The following is a 12,548-nucleotide window of genomic DNA, read 5'->3' on the forward strand; positions in this document are numbered from 1 at the left end:
GACATAAGTTCCTGACATTCTAAAATTAACACAACCTTTTAAAAAAATCTAAAATTAATTTTAAGGAGTTTATTATCATTTAAAAGAGCTGGGCCACTGCATCTTAAGTAATACTATTATCATTATGTTCCATTATACTCTCATTCTAGCCACAGTCACAAAAATTTTTAAAAATCGAATGGCAAAGTTTTTTTTTCAGTCTCTTTGCCCCTGTTCCACCATGATGCATATTTGTTATAACACTTGAAATAATTCTAAAAATCCTGATGATTCATTTTACTTGTAGAGTTGAGCTGTACCTTTTGAGTGAATTCCTAAGCTATGAGATTAAGTAAATAGAAGCAAGCTTTAGTGTAGTAAAATACAATGAAGGAAGGTAATAAAAATTTCTTCATTACCTTTATCTCTCTTATGTCTCAACTCTTCAAAAATCCATTCAAATAGTTTTTTCATGCCATGTATGTATTTTCTGTCTTTATGTGCTTTAAGTAATTTTGTGTATACCATTGGTTTTAAGTTATAACAAGTTAAATTACAAGAACTTTAAGGAAGAAGCAGGACCTGTTGCCTGCTTTTGCATTTTTGCCTAGTGTGTTTGTTTCTGGAAATATGTCTTCTCATTAGTTACATTGAATACTTGTTTATATATCGAATACATTTAATCATTTCATTGAGTATATTGAATATATCAGTTGTATACTTGCCAACAAATGATTGTTTTAAAATTTTAGATGATATTGGTGCCCATATGAATGTAGGAAGAACTTATAAAAATTTAAATAGAACCAAAGAAGCTGAAGAATCTTACATGATGGCTAAATCACTGATGCCTCAAGTAAGTTGCCATAATTTATCTATTGTGTCATATCTATTAGATGTCCATATTGAATAGAATTATCTAGAAGGAAAATATCTTTTCTTCAGTTAGTTGATATAAAAGTAAGTTTTATAAAGAATTACATTTTTCTAGCTTACTTAATTTTTTTTTTTTTTTTTTTGGAGATGGAGTCTTGCTGTATCGCCCAGACTGGAGTGCAGTGGCACGATCTCAGCTCACTGCAACCTCTGCCTCCCAGGTTTAAGTGATTCTTCTGCCTCAGCCTCCCGAGTAGCTGGGACTACAGGTGCATGCCACCAGACCCGGCTAATTTTTGTATTTTTAGTAGAGACGGGGTTTCACCATATTGGCCAGGCTGGTCTCGAACTCCAGACCTCGTGATCTGCCCACCTCAGCCTCCCAAAGTGCTGGGATTACAGGCATGAGCCACTGTGCCCGGCCGTAGCTCACTTAATTTTAAAAATTGTTTTTATAGTCCATTTGTAAAAACTAAATTCATAAAGTATGAATTTTAGATATTCTTGATGATGAGTTATCAGCAAGTTAATGACTTTAAATAAATATAATTTTATTTATGTATATTAAGCATACAATTCAACATTATTCCTATCAAAAAATAAATAAAAGTCATAAAATTAGTAGATACATCTCTTACTATATTGTGTCCATCAGTTGTTAGAATAAGATTCATTAAACATAAGGTAGTATCAAAATTGGAAGATCTTACCCTATGTCAATTTTCATGTTATCAGCAAAATATTTCTGGGTTGTGACAGTAGGATAGTTAATTTATTCCAGAATACTAAGGACTCACTTGTCTGGTGAAGTTTGGAAATTAAACAGTCTGATTATTAAATTAAGGTTTTTATAATACATAGTATATATGGATCCAGACTTCTAGTGAACACAATAAATTAGATATGATAAAAACCAATAACAAATACAATTTAACTGTTACAGTTAAGGATTAAAATAATCCTTAAAATGTCATACAGTTCAACTTTAAAAAAATTAACTATCCTATCACTATTAATATTACTATAAATATTATTACAATTGAGAAAACTTCAGCCCAGCTTAAGCTATTTTTTCTGAGGACATAAGACTATGCCACTAATTTTACCACTTTGTTAAAAATAAATAATAAAAATGTAAAAGAAAACACAAAAATGTGAATAAAAATATTTTACTTACAGTATCCTCAAAAATGTAAATAAAATAGTACTTTGTGGCATTAAGGATATATTTTTTCATTCATGCCACCTCAGTGGATTATTAACTTTTTATTTGTATCTGTCTTTTTCTGAAGTCAAACAAATCAGAACTTTTAGAAATCAAGGTATCTTAGGTTTAGTCAAAACAGGAGTAGAACCCTGATCTCTCAGTCCAGTGTATTTTTTACACTATGTTCTGAGTTATTTTGAATTAGCCAATAGGAATATGTACTTTTGATTTTTGATACTGAAATATCAAATCATGAAAATGCCTTTTCTTCTAAACAGATTATTCCTGGTAAAAAATATGCAGCCAGAATTGCCCCTAACCACCTAAATGTTTATATCAATCTGGCTAACCTGATCCGAGCAAACGAGTCCCGACTGGAAGAAGCAGATCAGCTGTACCGTCAAGCAATAAGCATGAGGCCCGACTTCAAGCAGGCTTACATTAGCAGGTATCCCAGTTCAACTTTAAGCTATCATTATGGAATATTGAAACTGCATCTCTATGTACATTTTGAATGAATTGGCTTTTTTTGAAAAAAAATTATGTTTTTACTAATCTTACTTAGCAACCAAGTGCATAGAAGGGCATAACTTTTTAGACTGACAGTCAGATTTTATTGATTTGAAATTAACAAGGGGAATCCCTAACTTGTAATAGCCAACTTAGGTTTGTATTAAGGAAAGGGTAGAAGCAGCTCTGTCTTAGTTTCATTTTCTTCCCATCACCAAAATTGTTCTTTTCCTATTTAAATTAAAACTTGAAACTTACATTTTATAATAGTTACTTCTAATATCAAACTCTCAGGAACTTTCTTGTTTTTTAGAGTTGATTGGTTATTGATGCCTTTGACACAAAGAAAACATCTTGGTTCTCAGCCAAAAAAAAAGTTTTCTGGCACCACATGTTAAAACTTCATTTATTTTCTCATGTATGTGTTATCATTTGTATTACTTTTGAGGAAAAATGTGTTTTTAAACTTCGTTTTGTAGCCTGGTCCAGAAAACTAATAGTAATTTGTAACATTTTTTCCTTTGGGGAAAGTACATTCTGAATTTAAGTTTTTGAGATAAAATCTGTTTGTAAGTTGGGGTTGTCTTTGTTCCGCCTTGCCTATTGAGTTTATTAGCAGGGTTGTATCTATAAATAACACCTGTCATGTTTAATTCATAAAGAACTATTCAACAATCTCTACGTTAAAAAAATAATATTTTGGACATTCATTCTAGAAGTGGTTTTAATGAGAATATTAATTGTTGTTCCTTTTATTTTATTTCTGTGCTGATACTATAGGAAAGAGTAGTATTATAAGAACAACCCTCATATCACTACTTAAATATTATTTGTACATATGTAAAAATAATTCTTTAAGCAAAATTACTTTTTAAAATTTTCTAACAGAAAATAGAACCACACTAGAAAGATTTATACAATGGTTTCTTTTTTTTTTTTTTTTTTTTTTGAGACGGAGTCTCGCTCTGTCGCCCAGGCTGGAGTGCAGTGGCGCGATCTCGGCTCACTGCAAGCTCCGCCTCCCGGGTTCACGCCATTCTCCTGCCTCAGCCTCCCGAGTAGCTGGGACTACAGGCGCCCGCTACCACGCCCGGCTAATTTTTTGTATTTTTAGTAGAGACGGGGTTTCACCGTGTTAGCCAGGATGGTCTCGATCTCCTGACCTCGTGATCCGCCCGCCTCGGCCTCCCAAAGTGCTGGGATTACAGGCGTGAGCCACCGCGCCCGGCCACAATGGTTTCTTAACTGGTCCTCAATTCTAAGTGTGTTCCTCAAAGTTACCTACAGGTCAGATTAATCCCTCCCACTCTACCTGTTCAGCTTTTTTTTTTAGTCCTTTTTCTGTTTGTTTGTTTGTTTGTTTGTTTGTTTGTGACAGAGTCTCGCTTTGTTATCCAGGCCGGAGTGCAGTGGTGTGATCTCGGCTAACTGCTACCTCTGCCTCCTGGGTTCAAGTAATTCTTGTGCCTCAGCCTCACTATTAGCTGGGACTACAGGTGCGTGCCACCATGCCTGGCAAATTTCTGTATTTTTAGTGGAGACAGAGTTTTGCCATGTTGGTCAGCTGGTCTCCAACTCCTGACCTCAAGTGATCTGCCCACCTCAGCCTCCCAAAGTGCTGGGATTACAGGAACGAGCCACCATGCCCAGCTTTTTTCTTTTTTTTTTTTCTTTTTTTTTTTTTTTTTAAGAATGGTCATATTATAAGAAGACATTGATGAGGACTAAATTAATATAAGAAGGGGTTACAGATTTTTAATATTTTGGTTTTTTGCATAGTGAGCCTTCTATTATACATTCAAATATTGGAATTTCTCTTACCACTACTATATGTCATTTTTTTCTTCTAATGCTGTTATTTTGTCACCTGACAAATTCGTTAATCTCTCACTCTGGCTAGCTGCCCTTTTTCTGATGCAGTTTAGTCTGTCTCCTTTTAAGATAAAGTCAAAGAATATATTTGCTCTGTCCTCCTTCCTGGATTCCTCCTGATAGGTTGCCCTCTGAAATCAGGCATAATTTTTTTCTTCTTAAATAATATTTGAAAATATATCAAGCCAAATATACTGAACTAAGGAGTTCAGATTTGAGGACAGTTTCAAAGAGTTGTTTTCGAAAGAGAGTTTTTTAAGAGTCTGAGTTAAGAGAAAAAAAAAGCTGTATGTGGAAAGGCTTAAAACTTGGCAAAAATTGTATCTACAAACTGAGATGGTAATATAAGTAAAGCTTGTGTTTGATTTTTCCACAGAGGAGAATTGCTTTTAAAAATGAATAAACCTCTTAAAGCAAAGGAAGCATATCTTAAAGCACTAGAGCTGGACAGAAATAATGCAGATCTTTGGTACAACTTGGCAATTGTACATATTGAACTTAAAGAACCAAATGAAGCCCTAAAAAACTTTAATCGTGCTCTGGAACTAAATCCAAAGCATAAACTAGCATTATTCAACTCTGCTATAGTAATGCAAGAATCAGGTATGTTTTCTCAAAATATTTCTGTTTATACAAATTGTAGTTTATAATATAATAAGACCTTAATTTAACTTTATTACCCATGGCAAACACTTTGTGTATTGACAGTTTATAGCAATACTGTGCTTAACTGATTTATAGAAAGAATATTTAAAATACTTGAAGTAAACTATTTTCAAGTAATATGCATTCTAACATATGATAATACTGATTTTTAATTCTTCTGGCATGTGTTAAGACTAATTTTTCAGGCAGTCTATTAAGCAACATTAACTATTTTGTCATTTTATATACATAAACGTAATGTAACTTATATATAAACTCTCCAAATAATATGAACTTGTGAAATTTTTTACATAATTGGCTGTGAGGAGCCAAGAGCATATGTTTTCAAAAAAATAGCATTTTATTTTCTTTTGATTCATAAGAGCAAATACTTTTGGCACCATTTTATATCCAGTTTTACTACGTTTTCTGAGATATTGTTGTAATTTTTTATATTTCCTATAATTTAGCAAAACTAAATTATTAACCACAGTAAATCTGGATCCTTCATCCATATTTTATATAGGAATTTCAGTTCTGCCTCATAAGATAGTGTATATGATTTGTAATCTTTTTAATTTTTAAATTAGAAAAATCTCTTTATTATAATGTTTAGTTATTTTTTAGATACATTTCATAAAACTTTTGTAAAATATGAAAGAATCATAAAGTCATAGTATTTTAGAGCTAAAGAAGACCTTTGAGTTTGCATTTGCCAGTCTTCTATTTAGTAGAGTGAAAACCAAATAGATTTTATGACTGCCCCCAAGTCATATGGCTAAATAGGTAACCCAAGATAAGAACTGAAGCCTCCTGATTTATTTTCAAATTTTCTTTATCCATCGTGCTGCCAAATAAAAGAATAGAGAGAAGTCTTTATGCCTGGTGTCCAAAAAAGTATAAATTTGGAGAAAAGCTACTATTTTTGTAAGGTTTTCTACCTTGATAATCATGAAGGATGCTCATTATTCGACACAAGATTGTACTATAAGGTTTGTAATTGTAGAACTTGAACTTTTTTTGGGGGGGGGGGGGATTTTTTTTTGCAATAGAAATTATCTCAATGGAGATTTGTTTCCTGCCAGGCAGTGGCTGATGCCTGTAATCCCAACACTTAGGGAGGCCAGGGTGGGGAGGATCACTAGAGGCCAAGAGTTTGAGGATAGCCTGGGCAACATAGTAAAACTCTGTCTCCACAAACAATTTTAAAATCAGCCAGAAATGATGGCACATGCCTGTAGTCCCAGCTACTTGGGAAGCCAGGGTGGGAGGATTGCTTGAGCCCAGGAGTTTGAGGTTACAGTGACCTGTGGACACAGCACTGCCCTCCAGCCTGAGTGACATAGTGAGACCCTGTCTCAAAAAAAAGAAGATACATGTTTCCTAAATCCTAATTTTATAGCCCTATATTTAATGGTATGTTTTTGTCCTTGAAACATTCCTAAAACTTTGAAGTAACATTTTTAAAAATGTGATACAGTCATTCGGAAGCTTTTTTCTACCCAGCAATAGTTACTATTTGCTGAACATTTTTTCGATATACATCATATAATTATTAGAAAACTCAGTTAACCCAGAGAAGTTAAATAACATGTTCAGTGTATAAAGTCATAATGTTATCAGAATCAAGATTGAATACATGTCTTTGTTGGCAAATCCCATGCTTCTTTTTCTGAATTCTCTATTTTCCTTCTATTTCCAATTGAATTCTAAATTATAAGAGACATTTCTCTCCTTTTGGTTTCTGAAGCACTGTTACTGCTTTAAAGGAAAAGAAATAAGCTATCTTTTTACTGTTGCAAATATTTTGCTTTTCCTATGAAGACTTCGAGATTTTTGCTTTCTACTTTTTTTAACTATGGAAATTAGTTGTTTTGAAGCTGTCTTTTTGTAATCTAAGTATTTGAAAATGGCTTTGTTCCTCACATTTAATTATTTTATTAACAATATATTTTTTCTTTAAAAAAACTTTCTAGGTGAGGTTAAACTCAGACCTGAAGCTAGAAAACGACTTCTAAGTTATATAAATGAAGAGCCACTAGATGCTAATGGCTATTTCAATTTGGGAATGCTTGCCATGGATGACAAAAAGGACAATGAAGCAGAGATTTGGATGAAGAAAGCCATAAAGTTACAAGCCGACTTCCGAAGTGCTTTGTTTAATCTGGCTCTCCTGTATTCCCAGACTGCAAAGGAATTAAAGGCTTTGCCAATTTTGGAGGAGTTACTCAGATACTACCCTGATCATATCAAGGGCCTCATTTTAAAAGGAGACATTCTGATGAATCAAAAGAAAGATATACTAGGAGCAAAAAAATGTTTTGAAAGGATTTTGGAGATGGATCCAAGCAATGTGCAAGGAAAACACAATCTTTGTGTTGTTTATTTTGAAGAAAAAGACTTATTAAAAGCTGAAAGATGCCTTCTTGAAACACTGGCATTAGCACCACATGAAGAATATATTCAGCGCCATTTGAATATAGTCAGGGATAAGATTTCCTCATCTAGTTTTATAGAGCCAATATTCCCAACCAGTAAGATTTCAAGTGTGGAAGGAAAGAAAATTCCAACTGAAAGTGTAAAAGAAATTAGAGGTGAATCCAGACAAACACAAATAGTAAAAACAAGTGATAATAAAAGTCAGTCTAAATCCAACAAACAATTAGGAAAAAATGGAGACGAAGAGACCCCCCACAAAACAACAAAAGACATCAAAGAAATTGAGAAGAAAAGAGTTGCTGCTTTAAAAAGACTAGAAGAGATTGAACGTATTTTAAATGGTGAATAACATTAATATTTATCGTGACAATGGTATCAAAGAACATCAATCCATATCATGTGATTGCTTTTACTGGGAGCTTTGAAAAAAGGTTCAAGGGTTCCTAATGGTCAATCATGAGCTGCCTTGAAGTAGGATCAAAATAAGATTTTAATTAAAGACCTGTATTATCCCAGGATGTATATTATATATCGCTGTTTTCACAGTGTGGGTGAATATAGCAGAAATATTACAGCAGAAGTGACAAATTTACAACTTTTATTATAGAAAGAAGGTGTTTCTGGCAATGTAATCTTTACTGCTCTCAATTAAAAATAATTTTGAGGCCTGAATGATAATCCCTTGAGGACAAATCCAACATGTGCTGGTTTATTCTGTTAATTCCCATTTATTTGCCTACTTCATTTTTCTTGCATCTCTTAGAATCTAACTATGAATTGAAAACACTTAAGTAATTCTGTTTAATCAAGGGATTTGCACTACAAAAGAATACTGGCTTTTTTTATGTTGTATTCCTTAGTTGAGTTTTAGAAGGAATGCTTGATGAAACATTTTAAAGTAAGTCATGACATGTTAGCTTGAGAAGGTATTTTCATAATTGTATACTTGTTTTTAACTTTAAATGCAATTTTTAATCAGGTAAAGTTTGACACATGTATAGCTACATACACACATTTTTAATGGTGCTCATATATACTGTATTTTTTGTTGTTTGATTTTACTTATTGAGAGTGTCACAACATGAATCACATAATCATGATTTTTTTTTTTACTTTTACTCCCCAAATTATTCATGTTTCTTAGATCGTAGTCATTGAGAAGTCCCAATAACTCTAAACTTTTGAGTTATAACGTAGTAAACTTCTCTTTCATCTTTGTGTTAGCTCTGTAGTCTTAACCTGGATTTTAATTTTTTTGTTTCCAAAGTCACAATTTAATTATGCTTAGATACCTTAAGCCACTGAATTCAGTTCTGTTTGACTGAAAGCAAAACAATGTGACAGTTTATTTTGAAACACTAACTTCTTGATATTTTGTTATGGTATATCTTTTTATTAAATATTTATTTTGACTAAGCTTTCATAAAATATTTGAAGCTATTTTAATCATCAAGTATGGAAAACAAATTACTATTGCATTTTCCTATATATGCATATATTATGGATTAACCAGAATTGTATCATTTTTGGCCTAATGTCTGGATATAAAAGATAATTAGCCTACTATAGTATTAATAAATTTTTCAGTTGGTTTGGGCAAATTTAAACCTGAAAAATAGGTTAAAAATAGTTACAAATTAAACTTACTAATTTAAACCTGAAAAATAGGTTTAAAAAGTTACAAATTAAACTTACTAATTTAAACCTGATTTTTTTTTCTTGAATTAAAGTACCTTTTAAATGAGCTTTATAATACCTTAAAAAGTTGGTTCTAATTTAAAATATGAAAGCTCTGGCTATCATCCTGGGATAGTAATTTCTAATTATGTAGTATTTCAAAACTATATATTTTTTAGTTCCTTTGAGATAACTAATTTCTAATTATATATGTTTCAAAAACCATATCCTGTAATTTTTTTAAGAATTGTTTTATAAATAGGTCATAAGATACAAGGTCTGCATTAGAAGACCCACTCTTACTAGGTTCCCTAAGGATCTGCCATAGATTTTTTTTTTTTTAGGTAGTTTAAAGCAAGCACTGATAACCAGTGGGAGTTGGTCTTGATCTAGGAGATTCTGTTAAGCATCCAAACAATGCCTAATTTCAGTTCTTAGGTTATGGCTTGTGACTCCAGATAAAAGATGGAGAATACCTCATGTACTGTGACTTGAAAATGAATTCTTAAAATTCTTATGCTCTCTCCATGTATCTTTCTTAAGGAAAAGTTTCTGAGTGTGATCTCTTTTGCCATAGTATCCAGTGGAGGGTAGTTCAGAAAAGTTAATAGGAAATCTTTTGTGACAGCAGACTGTAATAGAAGTTTGAGTAATATTTTAATAAATTTATATAATTCAAATGATAAAATGTATCTATTAATGTTATCCAATGATTTTTATTAAAAAATTACCTTATTATTAGAACTGTGCCTATTACATAAAAAGTGCTCATGTATTTGAATTTTAAATAATTTATTTAAATCAAGACCACCGTAAGTAATTAATAATTTAATAATTGTTTTAAATCAGTGGTTTTCAACCCTCACTTCATATTAGAATCATCTGAGGACTTTTAATATGGAATCCACCTCATAACAATTAAGTCTAAATTTCTGGAAGATGGAGCCATGCTTGTTTTTCCAAAAGCTCTTTGAGTGATTCTAATTTGTAGTCAGAGTTGAAGACCACTGCTCTAAATTAGTGCAGGAAAATCCTTTTATTTCTCCCATGTTAACTTTTAAAACTAGTAATGTACCCAGTTAAGTTTTGATGGTTTAAATTCCACTAAAGAACATATTCTTCTAATAACTAGCATTTATTACATGAAATTTAAGAGTTTAAGTTCCATCAAACTAGCCCCTGTGTAAGACTATTGTTTCTTCTCTATAACTTCAAAATAGATATTTCATTCAAACTGTTCAGGTAAGAAAAGATAATGGATTTTTTTTTTTTTTTTTCCTCTGGAGCTGCCTGTTCAGTGAGATGGAGGAGGTGGGCACATTTAAGGTCAATTCACTAACCTATGGTTCAGAGTTCTGATCATATGGAAGTTTGGAAAAGAGAGCTTATCACAGGTTTGTATGCTGGTGAATGGATAGAGTTTTAATTCTCACTGTCTCAAAAGAGAATCAGCTCTCCAGCAGTTCTAGAAAAGCTTTGACAATCCCCAAAGGGCAGTGTTACCTTACTCCTTCACTGCTTCTTAGAAGGTAGAATTAAGTTTCTGGAATTGCACCTACATGTTTTCTTATTAACATTCATAATTGGGAATATTAATTTTTCCAGTGAGTAGTTTTCTGAAATTGGTAACTTGGAGAGTAAAATAACGTATTTTGCTTTTCAATTTTGTGTTTGTTTACTTTTATGTAAAAATTTGGTATGTGAATTACACAGTTCTAATAAAACCTCATGCCTTTTCATTACATCTAATTTGAACTCTCAACTTCATGTTACAGAATGCTTTAAAGATGCTTTAATGAAAAGTAAAGTATTAAGAAAATATATAGATTTGTATGTCAGTTTATACTTCAGAAATCCATATATTTGTCATACTTATTTTTTTAGAAACCTCCTAATTGGATAACTAGATGGTATTTAAAATGAATGCCCAAAAATATCTTGTACCTTTGTCCAAAAGTTTATCTGTTGGAAGCCGTCAGCCATTCATGTAGAGAGTTTATAAGAAAATAATTTAAAATTGTATGCATTTTATATTACTATGGTATCTGTGTACCATATTTCTAAGTATTCATTATTAAATTGGTACTTCTTAAAACCATAACCTGGCTTGCCTTTTAGTGTTAAAAAAATACAACATTGTATATAGAGATTTCTTCTTTTATGAAGAAGAGCTGACGTAATTTATTAGGAGTGATCTGAGAAAGACATTAAATAAGTTTCTGAGAGTGATACATTTTCAAACATGAGTGACAACCACCAAATTAAGAAAAGGAAACAACTCAGACTTGGAATTTTATACGAATTTCATTTCTATATGTGCCTGGTATTGCCTCTGGCATAACTTAGAGGAAATTGTTCTACCTATATGTCCTCAGTTTCTTCATCTACAAGTTGGGAAAAACATTTTCCTCTTAAAGTTGTGAAGAGGATTTATATATTTATATGATATATTGTATATATTAATATATTTAAATTGCTTAGAGTTTCTAGCACATAGCAAATAATAAATATTAGTCATTAGTATAAACACAAGGCTTAAAGTCTTGGATTTGATGCATATGACTTAATTTGTATTTGTGCTAGTAGCTGTAATGTCAGTGACAGGATAACAAGCAAATGATTAGAAATCTAATAGTAATGCTTGTTCCTTAGCTATCTATGCTAACAAGTACATAGATAGCCTAAGATAAATTATACTTAGGATGAAGCTAAAATGCATAACTGAGACACCTTAAAATTGTACTACCTTGTGCTGTTCACTGCCATCAGGGAGGTAGCATAAAATGAAAGATAAAGTCTGAAGACTGGATCCAGGCAAATTCATGTTCTTTCTTTGTAACTCACTTTCTTCGTCAACATTTCTGTGACTCAATGGATAGCATATTTCCATCAAGTAGCACGTATAACGTGATGCTTTCATGTTTCTGCCTTAAATAAAATAACCCTCAAAAAACCATTCTAGTTTGCCCTTTCTTAAAGACGCATGGTCAAAATTTTGTCTATTGCTTGCCTCCATGGTTTAGTTTCACATATTGGGACCATACACTGACTAAACAAACCCATACTAAAGTATAAATGATGGGTGAATCTTCTTATTAGCCATATCAAAGGTTAAGTCAAGTGAACCACTTTCTTTGTAAAGTTTCAGGCAGTAGAATGGGTTTCGTGGATGTGGTGTTTCTCTACCAGTCTTGCTTTCTAACTAAATTAGGTCTCAAAAAGCTTTCTAACTGCAACAAACACGTCTGACCAGGTAACTGTTTTGGATTGGCCCTGACAGGCCAGGTTACTGACCTTTGAGAGTGGAATTGAGTAACCAGATTGTTAGCAGAATCAGATCTAG

General features: G+C 32.2%; 1 protein-coding gene across 2 annotated transcripts in view; it reads left to right on the plus strand.

Moving 5' to 3' along the window:
* The window catches only part of TMTC3 (transmembrane O-mannosyltransferase targeting cadherins 3), a 57,182-nt gene extending 45,876 nt beyond the window's left edge, over window positions 1-11,306 (plus strand). Inside the window, exons 11-15 of one of the 2 annotated variants that reach the window (XM_063785961.1) lie at window positions 732-835; window positions 2,341-2,510; window positions 4,821-5,047; window positions 7,066-7,869; window positions 10,492-11,306. In XM_063785961.1, the coding sequence (XP_063642031.1) occupies window positions 732-835; window positions 2,341-2,510; window positions 4,821-5,047; window positions 7,066-7,869; window positions 10,492-10,544 (1,358 nt within the window). In that variant the 3' untranslated portion in view covers window positions 10,545-11,306. Of the gene's footprint in view, window positions 1-731; window positions 836-2,340; window positions 2,511-4,820; window positions 5,048-7,065; window positions 8,222-10,491 lie in introns of those variants that run through there. The other variant, XM_522486.8, reaches the window with a different exon arrangement.
* Window positions 11,307-12,548: the final 1,242 nt, after the last annotated feature.

Source organism: Pan troglodytes, chromosome 10 (genome assembly GCF_028858775.2).
Source record: "Pan troglodytes isolate AG18354 chromosome 10, NHGRI_mPanTro3-v2.0_pri, whole genome shotgun sequence".
Lineage (NCBI taxonomy): Eukaryota > Metazoa > Chordata > Mammalia > Primates > Hominidae > Pan > Pan troglodytes.